Below are 21,545 nucleotides of genomic sequence, written 5' to 3'. Positions count from 1 at the left end.
GATTGTGATTGGCTGATGTTTCCTAAAGACTGTGTGTTTGTGATTGGCTGATGTTTCCTAATTCCTGATTGCGATTTGTTGTTGAAATAGTGTAAATGACTGTTTGCATGTTCAGGTAGTCTTTTGTTAACTGAATGAACTAACATTTTAAAACTAACAGCTTCTTGCCATGTACTTTAAATTTCTGTTTTAAATCAGGTTTCTGCCGTTTTATCTCATTGTTTGCCATCTTATGATTTTCATATTACAATTAATGTAAATCAATGTTTAGATCATTCTGTTCATGTTGAATACTTTTTAATAGGAAAATAATTTGCATGTGATGAATGTGATGTTCTGCTGTTATAAGTTTATTTATTTTAGTTTAAATTAATGATGTTGCATTCATGTTAAGAATTTAGTGTTATTAATCATCGCTAATGTAATTTATGTTTAGGATTAGTTCTTACTATTCCATCGCTTATGTGTGTAATGTTTTTATTTCATCCTTTTCATAAAAGATGCTTTGGCTATAGAGTGTTCTTCCTACTAATTTTAAACATTATAATGCTTCAAATTGTACAATAATTGGTTAACCACAATCTAATAGAATAGGTATTTAAACATTGCATACCAGGGACTTATATAATTAAAAAGAAACTAATTAATTAAGTAAATAAATGAAAGAGATAAATTTAACAAAAATAACAGTATGATTTATTGGGTTTCCATATCATTAATAAAAGAATAGGACTATTATGAATTACACTGTGGGTCTAGATATTTATATTTACCATTATTAACAATTATAATGAAATGTCATTTATTTTGTACAACAAGAACAAGGAAAATTTGGAAGACGTTTTGATTCACTACAAACATCTACCATCGGTAAACTAACAGTATAAACACACACTAAGATCACATTAATTACACTTCTGTTCACACTGTCTGATTATTATGAGAAAAAAAACCTATTGTATTTTTCATGTTGAAATATTACAAGACTTCTAAAATGTTTAGTGGAACAACATTATTAAAGGAATTGTACTCCTAAAATGTTTTTGAATCAAAATACCAAACAAAGCATCAGTTTTGCTCATCTGCTGGAGTTTTTAAATTATTGTTGAAATTTTGTTTACATATTTACACTATAAGTATAATAATGAGACAATGTGAACATACACCATTTTATACAATAGATATAGTCACATGACCACATGCTAGGGAATGTGCATGTATACAACTGGGTGATTGCACATTTAGAAATGCCTGCTCTACTAATGTGTGTAGGCATGAGGAATTTGTTTTTGTTTATTTTTGACAATTGAATTATTTCTCAAAACAACTTTGAATAGAGAAGCATAGAGCTATAAACAGTAAAGAATGCTGTGATTTCCACTGTTTGTTTTTATCTAGATGTTATTTTTAATATAGAGTTTTATTAACACCATTGAATGTATAAGTGAATCTTTCAAAAGGCTTATATGTTCTGAAAATTTATTAAAAAAAAATTTGAACTTTAAATATTTGTGTCATGTCCTGCTATTGTATGTATGCTTATTGAGATGTGGAACAAATTATGTTCTTTCAAATGGGTTTGAAGAGTTGCTTAACTACGTCAGTTTGATCAATTGAATATATAAAATAGATTATCCTTAATTGAATATCCAAAATACAATAGATTTTCCTAAATACTGTGTATTCTATTAATATGATACGTTTAATTCACAAAAGTCAGGAAAAGCAAATCTGAAATTTTAAAAAATTAAAAAATTTGTAAAAAAAAATATTTCAAGTTAAGTGAACAGCTTAATAATTTAATGTTAAGGTACTCTTTAACCCAAGCTATGAACAATCACATTTGTATTTTCTAATTCTGGTGATGTTTTTGGCTTTTGTTTATTTGTTCTGGATTTTTTTTTCTTTGTTTTCGCTTCTCTCATCCGTTGTTTTCCTGTGTAGTTATTCGGCATGAAGAAAACTTCAACTGTAAAGGTATATCATATTTTTTTCACTTTTTCTTGCACTTCTGATCATAAAAAATGTTGTTAATATGTGTAATCACGTTAAGCTAATCATTTCTTTTTCCCTATAGCATCACAGAACTACACGTTTCCATCATTTGAATATCAAAGCGTCTTCAATTGACGCGAGAGCTAGCCCTGTAAGTCATATTTCTACAATGCATGTTGTACTTCCGGACATGTGTTTCCAAATATTTGGATTAGTAGCACTGCACAATTACAGGCTGTCACATGGTACCCAAGTTCACCAATCACATTTTGTGAATACATGACATCATTTCTAAATCTGTGCTAAAGCTTTTTCTTGGAAAAAATTAATTTAACCGTCATTCATTTCAAACAATTCCTAATTTCTTTATCTAACTTGAATACTAACATCACAGTTTATTTGGAAATTCAAAAACTATTTTTTAGATAAGAATTTTTTTTAGAGGAAATTATGTTAAAATAACACAACTAACATGACTACACCGCACAATAGCTACTCTCTCTTGTGTTTTCTTCAACCATGTTTCTATTGATTTTAGGTTTGGTTATCCTAGATTATTTCCAAAACCAATTAAAATAATGTTGATTTATATTTATTAATGAGTTACTTTTCTATTTGTTATGTTTTATTTCTATTGTGTATACTGTACATAAATTCATTCCTGACTATCCTTTTATATAAAAGTCACCATTTGTTTAGCTTTCTCAAAGTTTGTTATCACTTCTCTTTAACAGAGTTTTATACCAGTTATCACCTGTAGGCTCAAAGTTGATATTGTTACACAATGGTTTACTATATTAATGATCTATTGATTATATAAGGCACTATACATTGGATGTACTGATTTGTGGGTTTTATTCATTTGGTGCAACAATCCACGGTTTATATATTGTAGTATTATTTTATAGTCGGTAAAGAATCAAAAGTTTAATCTATGCAAATATGCAATATTCATTATTTGTAGCATGTAAATTTACCATGACTGATATAGACCCTCCTTGCAGTAAGCCAAACTTGTGCAAAATAAAGGAGTCCCTGCATGTTCTTGACCCACTGTTGGTATAAGTTCATGTTAAATTTTTAGTTCAAAGAGGTGAACACCTGAAGGGGTAGGTAAATCTAACTGTTGAGAAGTTTTTATACAAACTAGTTTATTCATCCAAGAAAATTTTCATAAAGCTCTGTCTACACTATCAAACTAGTTTGACAAAAAAAGTGTGATGTGCCCAAATATAGTGGTGATATGCCGTAATATGGTAGTGATATGACATCATGTCCATATATAGGCATATATATCACATTTTGTTGTCACATAAAGTTTGATAGTGTAGATAGAGATTTAGTAATGTGTGTATAATGTAATGTATCATTAAGATATTGAGTTCATGTACTAACACTGTATCACAATGTTGTTCTTTCCAGTATGTTTTCTTTCATGATTAACCTTTTGTTCCATTCATATTCTGTTTCATTCAGTAAATTTGTATTTCAGTTACTATGATTTACTCAGACCTCTCCTGGAGCCTCTAGAAAACCAAAATATTTGATTGCTTTTTTTTATCAATTGAACCAAAAATATTTTGTTATGTGCAAGAACCTGTAGTATTGATATATTGGCTGTAAATTGAAATAATTTGACATCATCAATTTGTTGTTAAATTCATGGTTTTGTTGATTTGTTTACAATTTTATAATTGTTAAATTTTGCACAGAACATAGTGGATAATCTTACCGGCCCAATGTCACCTGTACGTGAAATTGAACGATTATTACAAGATATGGACATTCACAGGTTGAGGGCAGTTGTCTACAGAGATGTTGTAAGTACAATCAGTTTGAATATAAAAATCAAATCAAATTTGTTCCATATATAAAAATATGTACATGGAAAAATGTTTTCCTTGACAGAAATATGGTAAAACAAACAAAACATTCACAACCATCATACATGATGATGAGTCTTTATAAATATACAATATATTGATTAAAAGTATTTCATTTTCGTAATCTTTTTTTAACTTCAGGAGGAAAGCAAGCAAGCCCAATTCTTGTCTCTTTCCATCGTATACTTTATCTCAGTACTAATGGTGGCACGTTACCGTGACATAATTGAGAAGGAATCTGGAGGTAGACGTCATAGAAGCACTTCTGGGTCTGTCGTTAGTCAGGATTCATTACCTAAGAATGAACCAAAGTCACCTGAAGTAAAGCAGGAATCAGTGGCAGAAGTAAAAAAGGAATCAGTGGCAGAAGTAAAGAAGGAATCAGTGACAGAAGTAAAGAAGGAATCAGTGGCAGAAGTAAAGAAGGAATCAGTGACAGAAGTAAAGCCAGAACCAGTTGCAGAAGTAAAGAAGGAACCAGTGGCAGAAGTAAAGCCGGAACCAGTGGCAGAAGTAAAGCAGGAACCAGTAGTTAAGGAATCTGCGGCAGAAGTTCAGAAACCAGTAGCAGATGTTAAAGAAGCTGTGGCAGAAGTTCAGAATCCAGTAGCAGAAGTTAAGGAATCAGTGGCAGAAGTTCAGAATCCAGTAGCAGAAGTTAATGAATCAGTGGCAGAAGTTAAGGAATCTGAAGGCGATGTAAAGGAACCAATATCAGAAGAGAAAGAGCCAGTAACGGAGGGAAAGGAAACAGAAACAGAAAAAGGATCAAATGAAGCAGTACTAAAAGAACCCGAACCTTCTGTAGTAGATTCTGTGAATAAAGAAGCTGAAACACTTGAGGAAAATGCTGATGCAAGTGATGTGAAAATTGAAGTAGAAGATGAAAAGAAAACTACAGATGGTAATTATTAAATTTATTATTTCAGTAATTTAATAGTTGCTTTTCATTTATTATTATTATTTTGATTTAAAAAAATTTGAAGTACAAAACTGAATTCATTCATTTAACTCGACATCATAATATGAATGATTACATTTTTTTTCAATAATATGACATCATCCACAATGCACATGGAGAATGCATATTTTAGGATCTGAGCCTTTAAGCTAATAATGCACTCTTGAATCAAATAATTAATATTGACAATTAAAAAAAAAATTTAAATAAATGTACAAAAATAGAGAAATACATATATCTAAGAATTATTTTGCCTTTTTTTTTGTAGCAATTATAAATGAAAATGCAACAAATGAGGATGCATCGGCCGTTGATCAAAAAGAAACCAGTGCTATTGAAGAATCTAGTAAACAAACAGATGGCAACGAAGTAGAAGCAAAGACCGAAGAAACTGATGCAGAGGTGGAGAAACAAACAGCAGCTGTGAAAGAAGAAAATGATGTTTCCAAAGTAGAAAGTGACGTTTCTGATGTCAACAAAGAATCTGGTAGTTTTGAAACTGAAAATACAAATGAAGAAGAAGGAACAAAACCATTAGAGGATGGCAAAGAGGAAGACACCAACAGCCAAACACCTGCAGATGAGACGGTTGGTACACCAGAAAGCCAAGAACAAGTAGTAGAACCAGTTGAAAATTCTGTTGTGGATTCAAAAGAGAATGCAGCGGGTGAGGCTCCAGCCAATGGAGATTCTAAACAAGAGGATGGAAGTCCTCAAACAAATGGTGTGGTAGAAGATGTCCCTGACAAGTCTGCTCCTAGTGCCTCTATCTCATCTATAGTTGTCCAATCAGATGGTAAGATATAATCCATAGTTTATGCCATAAGTTTATTCTGTGCATTTAACCTTTGGGGAATGTATATTGAGTTAAAACTGTGTGTTGGGATTGAAATAGAAACAAAAGCAGATAATTATTGTGACAATGCTAATATCTCACTTCCAAACCTTAATTACGTTTAAACTAATCTAAACATTTTGAGTTTAAAGTGTAAATTTACAAACTTATTTAAATATTTACTAGATAAGTCAGCCAGTCAAACTTGGCCATGGACAGGTAGTTCAAAGGAAGGTGATGGAAAAGATGTAGCGACAAATGACCAGATGCATCCGGAAGGTGCCGCCATCCAACCAGTACCATTCCCTGTACCGTCACCACATGCCCTGATAAACTCCAACCAAGATTCTACCTCTGTGATCAATGGTGCTTCAAACCATGAAGGAAACAACATGTACAGTGGCATGGGAGTTGAAGAGAAGCTCACCAGATCACTGGAGACATCTGCACCTCTTTTACGAGAAATCTTTGTTGACTTTGCTCCCTTTCTTTCCAAAACCTTGCTTGGAAGCCATGGACAGGAACTGCTTATTGAAGGTATTGTTCATATAATCACTTTGTTTAACTTTTTTGAACTCAACAACAGAAACAATGCAATAATATAGGCTTTTGGTTTTTGTACATATTGAATATTATCTTTTAAATCATCAGTAAATGAAGTAGTGAAGTAATAAAAGGTAATATTTTAAATCTTGTTTTACTTTTGATTCTAGGCTTGATCAGTATGAAGTCTTCAAAGTCAGTCATAGAACTAGTCATGATGTTGTGCTCCCAAGAATGGCAGAACTCCATCCAGAAGCATGCTGGCCTAGCGTTTATTGAGCTGATCAACGAGGGCAGAATGTACTCGCATTCAACTCGGGATCATCTATTACGAGTCGCCAATGAAGCAGAGTTTATTTTAAGTCGCCATCGTGCAGAAGATGTCCAAAAACATGCTGAGTTTGAAGTTAGTATTTTTTTCTGTATACTATCATTTTATACTTATACTCATTTTTATACTATCACTATATATTACTGTAAGTAAGCCCCTTTTAAATACTCAAAATATTAAATAATATATCTTTTACAGTCAATGTGTGCCCAGAATAGCCTTGATCGTAAAGATGAAGAAAACATGTGTGATCACCTGATTACGGCTGCTAGGAGACGCGACTACATCTACGCAAATCAGGCATTGCAAAAGGCACTTGATATGCTGAGGACCAAACACGGAGCATGGGGAAATCCAGGAGAAGAAAGGTATTATAATATTTACAAAAACAATCTCTAAAAATTGATCATAAATAGATTGTGCAAACTTTGTATTTTTTATATCAAAATTTCCACAATTTTATTTTTTATTAGACCGATAGAATTTTATAAATTGGATATGTGGGAAGATAACTCTCGACGTCATCGGCGTCTGATTCGCAATCCCCATGGATCGCATCATGAGGAAGCAGCATTGAGAGCAGCAATCGAACACTGTAAGTCTTTAAGCTCCACACTATCAAACTAGTGTTATGTGCCCAAATATGGTAGTGATATGCCCTAATATGGTAGTGATATGACATCATCATGTCCATATATGGGCACATCACATTTTTTGTCACAAAAGTTTGAAGTGCTCATGTTTTGATTGTATATCCCAGATTTGAAACCCTCAATACAAACGTTTCTTTTTTAGCTCAACCTGATGATATTGTAGAGAAGGCTAAGCAAGCACTGCATGCTCAACTTGCAGCTAAGCGACCAAACTTACAACAGAAAGATGGGGAGGAAGAGGCTCTAAACCCAGAGGATAAAGATTTAGATGTTGAGAGTGAACTTGAAGGTAAGCAAGGGCAGGTGGATCCAGCATTGTGTATAAAAGGGGAGGTGGCCCATTTTGGCACAAGCAATAGGCTGAGGGCCTGGTTTGCTAAATCTGCCTTTTGAAGGGGAAATTAATATATAAATTTGTTTTATAGTTGTAGAATGCATGTAATAATTGTGAGCTTATATTGATCTCTGTTGCGCGTGCGTACAACTGAGGACTAGTGCTGTTCCGCCGTACCACGCCGAGAATGTTAAAGAGTCGCTATCCAATCGAGTTTGAACAATACCATGAAAGCCACAGTGGTCTAATGGTTAGGGCAACTGCATATCAAGCAGACGGTCCGAGTTCAAGTCTCGGTTGGGGCGACTTTTTCTCATTCTCACAGATTTCCTCATCTTTATCGTTTCAAATGAATTAATTAAATTTCAGTATATCACCGGGCGGTTTAGAATTAATGTTCTTTGCCTACTGTGTTTATATATTTATTTATATATATATTTTACAGTTTTTTTATTTCTAATTGTTTTTTTTTTTCTATTTTAAAAGGTGCAATTGTGTACAGTACAAAATGTTCTCTTGTTGCTCCATGTGTGGTTGTCAGGGGAACACTATCTATCACATCGTCAGAAGTTTACTTTGAAGTTGACGAAGAGGAAGATCAGTTCAAGGAGATTGATTCTAAAGTAAGTTGATCAAATTATTTCTAATTTGTACTCGAACGTTCATCAATTTGACAAATACAGTACAACCCTCCTTTGGGATAACTTTAATTAGGCACCTAACCTTAATTAGGCACCCCTTGTTGGATCTACTGTTTGTAAGTAATGAAAGCTGTTAACTAATGAGAGAATCATAGTAGAAGCATTTGACGTGAACACTGGAGAAGCGGAGACTAGAAAACTAGAGGGCAGCAGATTTTGATATGGGTAGCGTTTACTGATATTGAAATAATTATATTACTAACCGTAAATAAAATACAAGACAATCTACAATGTTAAAACTATGAAAGACATTTAAATTTCACAAACAATTTTTAGAAGCCAATAAAGTTTCCAATTATATGCAGCAAAAAAAAAGTATTAAATATTTAAAAAGATATAGTTATAAGCTGTTTCCTAAAAAGGTCTTATTAAATTATGTATAATGTGTTTTTATTGAAGACAACATTAGTATTCAATCAAAAATGTTTACTCTTAAAGAACAAATCTGATGCACTTGTCACAAAAATTTACTGCAACAAAAATGTGTTGAACTTAAACAAACAGACATAAGATTTAATCGGTGTTCATAAGACCGCATAGTTCGCAGTATTCGTCTGTATCAAGGATGTTGTTCTGGGCAATATTTAAATGACTAATACTCGACACAGAGCATTGACATTTTATATCTGTTGTTTTTCTGTACAATTTGAAGTTTTATTTTGGATTATGTTACAATAGCCAGAAGGTTAATTAACACTACATACAAATTCAAAAACAGAAACATATATTAATTTTTATTTATTAATTACCATTTTTCAATTTTTCTGAGGATAAAAAACAGTTTTAATCTAAATCGATTAGGAAAATTTTAACAGGAATGACAAGAAAACATAATTAATTTTGGGTTTGTGTATCTAAAACCTTGAACTGTGGTTAATTATATTGGGTGGTTACGATAACGTGAACGACTTGTTGCAATTGGCGTAGATAATGCCAGCTGTTGTTGTTGACAAAATTATGACTGAGGACTAGGAGAATTTTCTCGGTTCCACTAGGTCTCCCGCAACATTGCTAAAGAATTTTTAATTTATGATCGCTCGCAACGAGGAAAACGAGAAATAAAAATGTTGCAAGCTAAAGAATCAGTTCTTTCAGTTATGATTTAGTCTGATGTTTAAATGTCCCAAATCATGAGTGAGTTATTATTGCGGTAAAAAGTTCAATGATGACTAAATTATCCTCGTTCATTGCTCTTAGCGTGCGGATATATAAATGTAAAAATAACTATTGACTTGATAATGTAATGAAACACTGACACTCAACAATGACGTAAAAGTTACTGACCAGTCTCTTTAAATAGTAACTTTCATTTCGGAAATAAAGTCCATAAAATACAAACAAAACATGTATATTTAATGACATATCTCTGGGAGGTGCATAGTAATTATACTTACCCATATAACACTATCTAACAGATACAAGCGTCCTCAATATTTTATAAATAACATTAAATATTTTTAGTTTTGAATAGAGAATTTATTATTTTGATCATAAAGGTCTTTCAATTTATCAAAATTTATGGTTATATGAATTTGATTAAACTATTTTGGTTACTCTAGTTGGTGAGTATTCCAATATGCTGCTTTACTACGTATGTTTCCTTGGACTGCGCCCTGGAATTAAAACATATCCTTGGATTGTGTAATAAACTGTGAACTCTGTCACCACTCATGACTGAATTTTGTGATTAAAATTGAATAGAACGTGTCAACGAATAAACTTAACGTTGCCACGCATAATTTAATAACAGATCCCCCTTTTCAAGTTTCAACTCAGGATCTATTTAAGACTGAATAAGAACGTTACCCTCCTGACCAAGAAGCATATATAACTGTTTACCATGTACAGTTATCAGCCCAGAACATAACAAGGTTAATAGTAACGCTATTCTCCTTATGGCGAAATATGCATTAATATTAAATAAGCCAATTTCTCATTTATAGTTTCAACCTAGAATTTAATAACAACGCTACTTTTCAATCTAAATAAGTTTCTGATTTATCACCCAGCAGCTTGCGTTGATTTTTTTTCGAAGCTTGTCTTTCATATTCGCATTCGTCGAAGGGTTGGCGAAAGATTTACATGTTGTTTCACATAGTTCTCTCATTGGTACGCATTGTCTTGTAATTTGTGGTTGGTGAAATTTCAAGAATAATATGTTTGATCCCTAACGATTTATTACGTTAACGAAAAAACATTTTTGTAATAGTCAAATGCAGATGTCACAAATTATTGATATATGTGTTATTCATCAAAGTGTTACTATATAATAATGTTTGTGCCATGTGTTATGTTTGTAATGCATGTTAGCAACATTTTGTATGTAGTTGTAACCGTATATTTCTAAAATATAACATTAATGTGTTTCTGATTGCTCTTTTGATTTAATTATTTAAATAATGTGTCCTTAAAAACTAAACAGGGTATCCTTGGATAATGTAATCATAAATTAATTATACTATTATTTACCATAAATTTATTTCATTACATTTTTTTAGAATGAATAAATAGTTACAGTAAATTAAATAAAAATTCAGTTATTAAGCTTAGATTTGTTGTAGGGCTGTAGCTTGTAGTGGTTTTAAGACCTTTCCTTCCATTATTAAGTATATACCTTAGTATAGATTCTAATTAAACACAATGATCCTAAAAGCGCAGGTAACTAGTGTATTTGATATACACGATTTTACTGTTTGGTAGGACTGTAGCTTATAATGGTTTTAGACTTTGACTTTCTTAAAGTTATTAAGTTCAATTCTGGATCTTGAGTTGTTTTACTATGAATTTATTATCTAAAATTCACATCACTCCTCCTCAAACCTCATAACAAGACTCAGTTTAGAAGGAATATTTACAAAAAAACTTTGTTTGGTGGCTAAAAAAATAAAATAAAAAAAAGATCAATTTATCAAAAATGGAAAGAATTGCTGTGGAACACAATAACTCAGAGGCCTTGTTTGTACAAGCTTGTGATTTACTCTAGATGTTCTTTTGAATCTTTACTCTGTTTCTCATTTTAGTGATATAGATGTCTTTTTTAACCCTCATTTGTATCTTATTGTTTACATATCTTGTTCAACTGCTGTACAAATGACTTCCATGATGGCATGTATACTTAAAGGGACTAGGTTAATACTTTAAATGGCCCTAAGTACAATTTGGTCATTATGATAGGACAGTAGTAAGTCTATACTTATCTATCAGTTACTTTCTTTACAGAATCATAACTTAGTTTTATAGGAATAAATACTCACAATGGCAAATTAATTAATACATTTTGTATCAAAACTTTGTTTATTTTTCCAATATGTTTGTCTAAAACAAATATACTACTGTATAAACAATTTTGAAGGAAGTACCAATTTAGTCAGTTAATAAACTTAAGTTAGAAACTAAAAATGATGTCTGTTCGATGTAACGTCTTATTTAGTTTGAGCACTGTCCCATTAATACATTGAATAGAGGCACTATGTGGTGTTATTAATGTCTCCAGTCCATGACTTGAGGTATAATATCCTACATACTTATTGATCATTACATGTTTAATTACATTAATAACATACATGATTTGTAAGCTGTGAAGTATGATGGAATAGCCATTATCTTCATGCTAACACTATACAAGATACTTTATTGGTCTCGCTTTAGGCATGCAAGACATATTTTAGTTGGTACTTGTCTAACTTTAGCTTTAAAAAAATACTTTGTGGTTGTCAGAGACAATCTTGTTTGTTAGTGAGTTATATTTTGATGATTGTCAAATCAAACAAAGAAATCCTGTTTCTTTTTATTAAAAAAAATTAAAACTCTCTTATAAATGGTATATGTCTAATATTTTATAAGATTTAATTTTAAACTAAAGAACTTTGTTTAACTATAGACAAGTAATTTAATATTAAATGATTAATGTATACTTATTATTATACTTAGCAAACATTAAGTTAGTGGTAGCAATTCCTTGAATAAACTTAATTAAATTGCCAAACAGTCTAACAACATAGAGAAAACATATAAATTGAAACTTCTTCTTAGAATTCTAACAACCGCAACTGGCCCATAGAAATCATTCAACATTGACCATTTCATCTTACTTCATTAATCTAATTACATTGCGGTAACTCTGAATTCTTACGAGACAGCAATAGAGGTAAAGCAGTGTGTAGGCTTTACCCGCTATAAAATGCTGTGGTATACTTAGGAAGAAGACCCCCCTGGTAGACTGAAACTCTTGTGTGCCCACCATCAGCGGGGGAATTTGCATCCTCCCTTGCCCATTTAACAACCCTGTCAAACCATTTAACTAAAATCATTGCTTAGATTATGAGAAAGTTCAAGCTTAGAAGAAAAGTGCAAGCCATATTTTTATGTTATGTTAGTCGCGTCTTGCAGGCACCAATAACAAATTTATTTATTGCCACTTTTATAGAATTCATTAAAGTAAAACCTTGGATTTTAGATTTTATAGTAACTCTTGAGTCTAGGGAATATGTTTAAATTGTATTTGTAACATGATGCATGTTCAATTGTATCAATGTTTTTAATTTAGTTTATTTTAAATTTAATTCTGCATTTTGAAAACTGACTTAATATAGTATAGAATAATTTATAGAAATGATATTATTGATTATTAATATTATTGATTATTAATATTATTGATTATTAATATTATTGATTATTAATATTATTGATTATTAATATTATTGATTATTAATATTATTGATTATTAATATTATTGATTATTAATATTATTGATTATTAATATAGCATTTAAAGTTGTGTTGTCATTTTTTGCAAGACAATTTGCTTACAAAAACCTAATTGTATTAGGTAGGTCTAAAACCATAATAGCATAAGGTAGATCTACTAAACCTATTAGTATTTGGTCTAATTAGGTGAAATAAACAATAATTACAAGGACATTAACATTAATTTTACATATATTATAGTTTTGGTAGTTAAATTGACATTTCATCAAAACAAATAACATTAAAAGATGTTAAATAATAATTCATTACAACATCCAAGGATACCCATACCACCACCTATGGAGTTGGTACCCATACCACCACCTATAGGGTTGGTACCCATACCACCACCTATAGGGTTGGTAGCCATACCACCACCTATGTAGTTGGTACCTGTACCACCACCTACATAGAGTTGGTACCTGTACCACTACATATGGAATTGGTACCCATGATACCACCACCTATGGAGTAAGTTCCCTTACCCCTTTTTTCCCCAGCCACAGGTAAGTTTTACATGTACAGGTGTTTTCTCTGTAAAAAGAGAAAACGAAGTAAGAAGAACAGAAAGAAAAGTAAGCAATGTAGGTATTAGTAAAAGACAAAAAAATAAAAAATAAATCGCAATTTTTTTTTCCGGAAAACAACTGCGGAAAACTCGCGTGCGTGATTTGTAGAGTTTTTCAATAATAATAATTTGTTTATAACGTCGTTTAAACGTTTAGTATTCGAAGGCACTGCAAAATACAATGTTTGAAAGTTGATTGAATATGTTACCAGGTTATTTAGTAGAATTGTTGTGTGATCAAGTTTATGCAGTGTTGATATTACAATTAGTAAAGGGATTTTATCGAAACATGGGCAATTTTTTTCTAGGTATGTATTACTAAAACGAAATAGCGCCATCTATTTTGAAACCTTACAAATTGTTGGTAGGCATACTGGGGTTGTCTTTTTATCTTTACTCCATGGTTTCATGTATATTTTTCTCATTTATATTCTTATTATTACATATGTCATGATTAAATAACTAAACAATATAGAAAAGATAGATTATACTCGTCTATAGCAGACCCAAAGCACCAAGACCCTCCCTGGCCCTCCCACACACACAAACTCTTTTTGAATTTGAAATTGCGCTTCTGTATTACTATACTACGATATTAGATATCGTATGTTATGTATGTACGTACATACAATACGAAAACTACATACTGTGCAGATTTAGTAAATCCTCGCCACGTTGTTGCCAGTGACAATCCATTGATTGTCAAAATGTTAATATTGAAATACATTATTTCATGTTAGGTATTTATTGTAACTCTCCTTAAAAAACATTTAAGTAATATTCTATAAGACTTTATAATGTATGTTCCGAATAACATTTCAATGTTAATTGGTTACTTGTTATTATTTTAACCCCAAACGTGATAGTTAATAGATTTGTACATTGGCGCGTGAGTTCACCGTCTGCAAGTGTTTGCCAGACGCATTCAGTTTGTTTCTTATAGTCTATATCTGACAAAAAATGACATTATTCACGTTTCAACTACGGATGATATATGGATTTAATTTCTAAATTATGAGCTAATAACGTGTGTATGTAACACGATACTTTTGTGTATTTTCACACCAGTGGCTTTCGGAGGAGATATCTTCATTACAAAGATTAAAGTATATACAAACCAGGTAATTACACGCCCTTACGTACATATTAAGTATTCATTTCGTACGAAGGATGAGTCGCTTTACGTCGTTTTACCAAAAATCAGGCCATGCTTCATTTACTCATATTAATAGAAAATGATCGATGTACAAATGTCCAAAGCAGACTATGAGTACATTGATACTATTGTAGCTGTAGGGGATGTTGGTGATTAGCTGTGCTCTCTACGTATTACCATTAACGCCCGCCAGTACGCTGCTCACTCTAACCATTACACGAATCCAGTATTATTAGACAATGATCGATGATCTAGCGATTCCTGTAGTCGATATTGTAGCTTTAATTTGCCCCTGGTGCTGCAAGGTTTGCGAAAAAATAACGGTTTTCGCAGTTAATTTGCTTTATAATATCTAGCCAGCCTTGGAACACCTACTCGTTTTTTAAAATACAAATCGTTAATTTAAATATATAATTTAGATAGGTCTTATTTTTAAATATTTCCAAAAAGTTAGAAATGTGTATTGTTGGCTTAGTGTTGTCGTGAAAACTAGTTCATAGAGATTTATATATCTTTTTATACCGTTAATGAAATCACTTTGTACAGTTGGTATCATAAGTTAGCAATGTTTACCTGACTAAAATAAAAAGTCGTTCCAGTATGGAATCAATATAGGATGGCAAATAGTGTCTTTCTGTTCTGTGGCTAGGTGGCATGGTTTATGCTCACTTGCCTTCCAATCTCATGGTTCGGGATTCAATCAATCCAGGTTCAGTGTGAAGTTTATGGAGGAAAGCTTTTAAGCATGATATAGTTTACCTTCCGTATTATTTGCTGTAAAACATGGTGGTTACTTTTTGATAAACTGACCAGCATATATTCAATTATTAATGTAATCCCAAAGCTAACAAGATGATTGTTTTTTCTATCGAAGTATAAGTAGGCTTACATCACGTTTTCACGCATTCGCTACTTAAGTATCTCACACAAATGGTGAAATTCAAGGTGATAGTCGGGTGGCCTAGCCTTGATGTACGAGAATTGGGCTAAAGAAACTATACGGGACTAAACGTGCTTGATGCCGCCGAGGGCCAAACCACCGAACAACGCCACCAAGTCGGCTCTAATTGGTTACATGTTGCATTATACACTAATATCATGTCATTGATTTCATTGGTAGACCAACTTTAGTGCCCCTGTCGCAAAAAAAGCAGTTTGTTAATTTTCTGCCGTTCTTGTAAATTGTGGAGTTTTGTTACTTGTATAGTAAATTTATGATACAGTTAGTCGATATAGGTCAATTAATTTGCATTAAAGGTGCGATGATATGTCATATTTAGGTTTTCATGCATGTAAATAAGCAAGATTTTAAAGAGTGAGTTCTTAGTTAGGCCCTTGTTTTGCGGGTATAATGTGCACAATGTTAGGAGCACATGTTCTTCAATAGGTCATTTACTTCTCAATACACAGTCATACTATGTTGGTACCACGTTGTCCAGTGCTATATACGTGAACAGCTGTGTGTTTTATACTGTGACTACATTCAATCATCATACACCACAGTTGATTTTGTTCATATCCAACAGTCCCTGTACCACTCACTTGCACTTTCTTATTCTCAATGATCCGTATACTTTTAAATTAAAACCAGAAGGGGAAAAAGCGTTCATTGCCTGGAAACCGTACGCGCTGAATGCATTGATGGACGGTCGATGACGTGTGCACGTAAGCCAAACGTCGTTGTGGAACCTATGGTGGTGCTTCTTGAACATAATGTCCCAATCGATAGCCAGAATTGTGAATCTTTGCAAAAAAAACAAGCACGTACTTTAGGCCTAACATTGTCGAAAAATAAGAGTAAAATAAGAATTGCGATTTCAATGTTCTGAATAAAACTTTAACATTAGAAGATAAAAACAACATTGCCATACAATTGAAAACCTGAATTTTTGTCAATTGATTTTATTGATTTCGAAAAATCAACAAAATAATGTTTTGGAACAATTAAACAAATTAGCGTAGAATAAATCTTGACCCTTTTCAGGGTAAGAAAAAAGTCGGTTGACTAGTTAGCTTAGCCAGATAATGCTATGGATGATGAGATAAAGTGCCTTCCCTTCGCGCTACTAAAACAAACCATTTAGCCGTAGATTCTATTCGACTCTAAAAACAACTATAATCTTGAGAGTAATTCTACAGTTACAGCCGATACCCAGGAGGCAAAGACAGGTCTAATTCGAATGACCCTCTGTAAAACATGCTTTTACATCACAACTTTTATTAGCTACTCTCACAATGTTTTATATTTACAATAAGCAAATGGAGAATGTTTGTTGTTAAATTCGTAAACAGACGATGTGGTTTAGCCAATGGACAGTCTGTCGCGATTTTAAATGCTCAAATTCGTGATTAGTCCTTGTAATAACACCCTGTAATAATATTAATAGAAATAAACGATGTGGTATTAATTGAAGTGTAGATAATAATGTTAAGTCTATGTATTCAGTGTTTAATATTAATAATATAAGTGTTGTTTTAAATTCATATTCAACTGACAATACCACACTACACCAACACAGCGACCACTGATGACAGTTGCTACTAACTGGATTATTGTTATTATAGGCCTAAGTTATATTTTTATATCTTTTATGCAAATTTAAAAATCCAACAATATTCCAATTAGGTCAATTAATCCGATTTGATCTTTGATGTACAGGAGTGCCCATGTGGTATTATAAAACTGTTGAAGAGATGTCAAAGGCGGAAAAAGATTCGGGAAATCCGACAGCCTGCTCCACACCCAGTGCGTGTTAAGAAAGATTATCTCAGAAAGAAAAAGCCTACAAAACTTTCATGGTGACTTTTGTCAAGAGGTGGACATTGTTAGACAAGTATAGTACCCAGATGTACACCCTTCAGCGAAGTATACAAATGGTGGATTTATACAATATTTCACAATATTTCCATTTAAAGTCCAGATGATGATTGATGAACAATTAATGAACTATTACAGATACGAACAAGTAAAAATGTCGTCATTGTCAGATGTCCTTCTGTTTCTTTTTTCTTTTCATTTTCTATCATTTTAATTAGTGGACTCGTTTTGGTTTTGTATATTAAGGAGTCTAAATATAATAACAGTATTATTTGTTGGGCGTGGCCCTTTTAGATGAGTGAAATAATTTCATTTTAGTCTTTAACCTTTCTTATAACACCACTTCAGTTGTATTCAGTTGAACTTTTGTACCAAATGCCTAATCAGATTTGGAATAAATTAAACATGTTACACTTTTATCCGTTCTTAGTGAACATCATCGATACATAATTTAGTTTATCTTAGAAATTAATGTGTTTGTTAATTTTGTTGTCAACGAACTGTTACTATTTGTACCGAATACTTAATCAGATTTTCAGCGAATTAAATCTATTAACTCTTGGAGCGTTCTTAGTGAACATCATTAATACGTAATTCATTAGTGGGCGTCCTCCGCTGTGGGAAAACTTAAGAGTTACTTCAGCATCAATTGATGCAATTAATTTGAGACTTTCCATCGCTAATAAGTTCGAGTATAAACATCGGATTCTTCTCCAAACACTTTACGACTACATTATAATCCAATTTAGCAATAGCCTAGCGTTGTTCATAGCAGTCGCTTTGGCATATGATACAAGTGTTGACTTTATTCATCCCCTTGTTAAATTACTTGTGAGTCAATGGCATAATGTCAACCTAAACGTGATGAATTCTGGCCACTTCACGAATTAAGATTTCGAACTTAGAATAAAGTTCACGTAACATAATTTTAGTCATATTCTGTAACTTTCAAATGGACATTAAATAGGCCTATGTTATAATACTCATTCATTTATCCATGCCTTGCAAATTTTGACAATATTGCAAAGAAAAGGATCTCAAATTTCATTTATATCAAACTTGAACATTAAATGGAATGATAATGTTAGCGAGAATTCGTGAAGAGAAACATGAATATGATTCCGTCGGTTTTAAGCAATAGGCCTACTATACATTATGCGTAGCCAATACAAACTTCTTGAATATACTGATGTTGAAACGTTTTTTCCATTGTTCTTGAAAATCACTTATCGTTGGAAAACTTCGGTTTATATTAATGTACGGTACATTTCTTTGCTGATAATCACTTTTGATTTAGTTTAGAGTCATTTTAAATGTAATTATTCCGACACAAAGGTAAATGAGGCATTCTATTGAATACCGTCAGCTTTTGTTGTCGATGTTATTATGTATAAGACTCCTCAAATAGCGACATAAATGCTGATAATGATAAATGAACGCATTAACGGTTTAAATCATTTTATTAACTATTAATTGTAACTTGCGATTAATTACAATTAATAGGTTTTATTTCGTTTTGTTGCCCGAGTTTGATCAACTCGCCTTCACGGCGCGCGTTTAACAATATTCAATAGCCGCATGATGTTGTTTCACTTACAATCGATTTGTCTAAACGAACAAAACATATAAATGTTTATAAACATAATGTATTACATTTCTTAAGCTTTAAAAATATAAAAACAAAGAACAGAAATCAGTTATTAAACTACTCAATGCACTTGACCTTTACTAGACACCTTTTAGACTTATGTAAATATATGTAAATGAGTCATTACTAATGACTAATGAATGACGATTTGTAATACCACGTGACACGCATAACATTTCTTGATTGTTGCAACAATTAAAAGGATTTGTTTGTCATTAGACATTCGGCGCCTGAATAAAAGCTGGAGTCTTTTAGGGCGAAGGATCCGGCAACGGGACATCCATGACCGAGGGGCTAGAGAGAGAGTGCAACCTAGTGATTGAATCCGTCACCTTGCTACATAGGCCTACAATGATGATAATACCAATAAGGAAGAACGCATTAGCATTTTCCATTTGAATGCATCTCGGAGTCGAGATGTCTAAAGTCGCAACATCGATGACATGCCTACTGTTACGCTTGAATTCATATTTGACTCGGCTGATTTGCGAGTAGTCGTGGTGCTAGGAAGTTTTCATTAGTTTCCATGTATGCTGAGACACAGCAAGTTCTCGACGCGCCAGACCTGGCGTTCTCAAGGAAAACATTAATTTAGTCCCGGGACTGGGTTGTGTCATCTCTCTTCACTAAACTAGCAAAGTTTATATAAAGAATACATTCATACAGCAAAAACCCTGTATTATTTAAAAATTGATTTACTGTTTTGCCTAATTGATATATACTCCGTGTATTTTGAAAAGGAATTGACGGAGAATAAGCAGTAGTGGTCGTAAATTGGTGGTTAAGTATCCACTTATACGTTAAGAACATCGTTAGTGGTTCATTAATTCGATTTGTTGCAACACTTTAGCAACGGATAGATAACACGGTTTATTAACTTTTACCTCAATGTTTGTCTGCCGGTTAATTCATAGAATAACACTAATTTATTTCTGTGGTAAAATTGGCAGTGATACCAAAAAAAGACGTGCGCGTTGGAATAATGATGAAAATGATACGCGCACGTCAAAATGATGATCCACGAAAGAAACGGTCATACATTGCATCATTCGTTCAGTATAAATACGAATTGGAACTAATTTAAAAACTGAAATAGTCTGCAAACGACCGCGTAAATACGTTGTTAGCATGGTTTTTATGTGAACCATTCTAATTCAACCGTCAATCTTAACGTGTAAGCCTAATAACAATGTAAGACCTGCTATTTTTAACTGTTTAAGATTTTCTACTACAGTATCAACATATTATAAGTCAGTTTATTAAAATATTACTTCCAAAATCGTGTGATAAAACATTTCTTCTGGCATCCATACAAATTACTTTGTCAGAAGTTTTATAGATAATTAGTGTAGGCTTATTTAATCTCGTTCGCGCGTCAAACTATGTTAATACCCGAATAGTAGCGCATAAGGTCACTGGACTGTGAACCCAGCATCATCAGACATGCATGATACACACTGCGCAGGCTATCTACTTTGATTTCCGTTCATGTCACCCTGAAGTAGTAAGAACATCTATAGAACATTTCCATATCTATCAATTAACGGAATAATCCCATGGTAGTCCAAAATACACACTGCCCTCAACGGTTTACGATGTTGACCTACCTATAACTCTCTGGTCCAAAGATATCAAAATTCACCGGGATTAAAACTGAGGTACAAGTCTACACGTTATTGTTTATACTCCAAAAGTATGTCTATAAACAGGGAAGAGTGACATTATTCTTCCCTGATAGAAAACTAATGCTTAGTTCCCACAGACGCAACTCAAGAACGCAAGCGCAACATAAGTGAATTTGACCAATCACAAGCGAAGGATGTTCGAACTGTCGCTTGCCATTGGTCAATTCGGTTGCGTTGCGTCCACGTCCTGGTGTTGCGTCTCTATTGGGAACCAAGCTTTAGCTCTATACCAATTTGTATACTGGTAATGTCTTGTCCCAAGAAACTCGAGTAACCTAAATACATGGCTATATATAACCAATACGAATGTACGTTTATTCATTACATAATCTAATATCACGCCCGTCCACCGTTCTAGAACCTACACGGAATATTATTTTTCTGGAAACAAACCTGTTTTTTTTTGTATTGTAGTTCAGTATTTTAGGCCAGGTATCAAAACAATATGCAATTTACATTAGTGCCATACTTGTAAGCATATTCACTGCTGTTCGTGGATTTTGTTTTTATGTGCGAAAAAAGCATTCTGCTAACCCTGTTTGTTGTGTACTTGTACACTGTATTCATAATTTATATTTGTCATACTAATTCAAGTGAATTATTGTCAAAACATTTGGGTTGTAAATGACTATCTGGTGTAGGGCTAGAGTACATCAATATCCCCCTGAGGTATAAGGGGGGAAGCTGTC

At 32.7% G+C, this 21,545-nt stretch overlaps 2 protein-coding genes across 3 annotated transcripts in view; both read left to right on the top strand.

The window, feature by feature from the left end:
- The window catches only part of LOC144843708 (neurobeachin-like), a 101,657-nt gene that overhangs the window by 28,532 nt on the left and 51,580 nt on the right, over positions 1-21,545 (top strand). For both annotated transcript variants that reach the window (XM_078700602.1, XM_078700601.1), the window contains exons 27-37: positions 1,945-1,977; positions 2,078-2,146; positions 3,708-3,815; positions 4,020-4,782; positions 5,108-5,635; positions 5,861-6,211; positions 6,388-6,623; positions 6,747-6,916; positions 7,022-7,143; positions 7,344-7,490; positions 8,022-8,158. In XM_078700602.1, the coding sequence (XP_078556728.1) occupies positions 1,945-1,977; positions 2,078-2,146; positions 3,708-3,815; positions 4,020-4,782; positions 5,108-5,635; positions 5,861-6,211; positions 6,388-6,623; positions 6,747-6,916; positions 7,022-7,143; positions 7,344-7,490; positions 8,022-8,158 (2,664 nt within the window). The remainder of the gene's footprint in view (positions 1-1,944; positions 1,978-2,077; positions 2,147-3,707; positions 3,816-4,019; positions 4,783-5,107; positions 5,636-5,860; positions 6,212-6,387; positions 6,624-6,746; positions 6,917-7,021; positions 7,144-7,343; positions 7,491-8,021; positions 8,159-21,545) is intronic.
- Positions 1-21,545, top strand: part of LOC144843730 (AN1-type zinc finger protein 2A-like) — a 78,130-nt gene that overhangs the window by 33,132 nt on the left and 23,453 nt on the right. The gene's annotated exons all lie outside the window — the stretch shown is intronic.

Source organism: Antedon bifida, chromosome 5, assembly GCF_963402885.1.
Source record: "Antedon bifida chromosome 5, ecAntBifi1.1, whole genome shotgun sequence".
NCBI lineage: Eukaryota > Metazoa > Echinodermata > Crinoidea > Comatulida > Antedonidae > Antedon > Antedon bifida.
The sequence above is the reverse complement of the archived record's forward strand: the minus strand, read 5'-3'. Positions and strand labels throughout refer to the sequence as shown.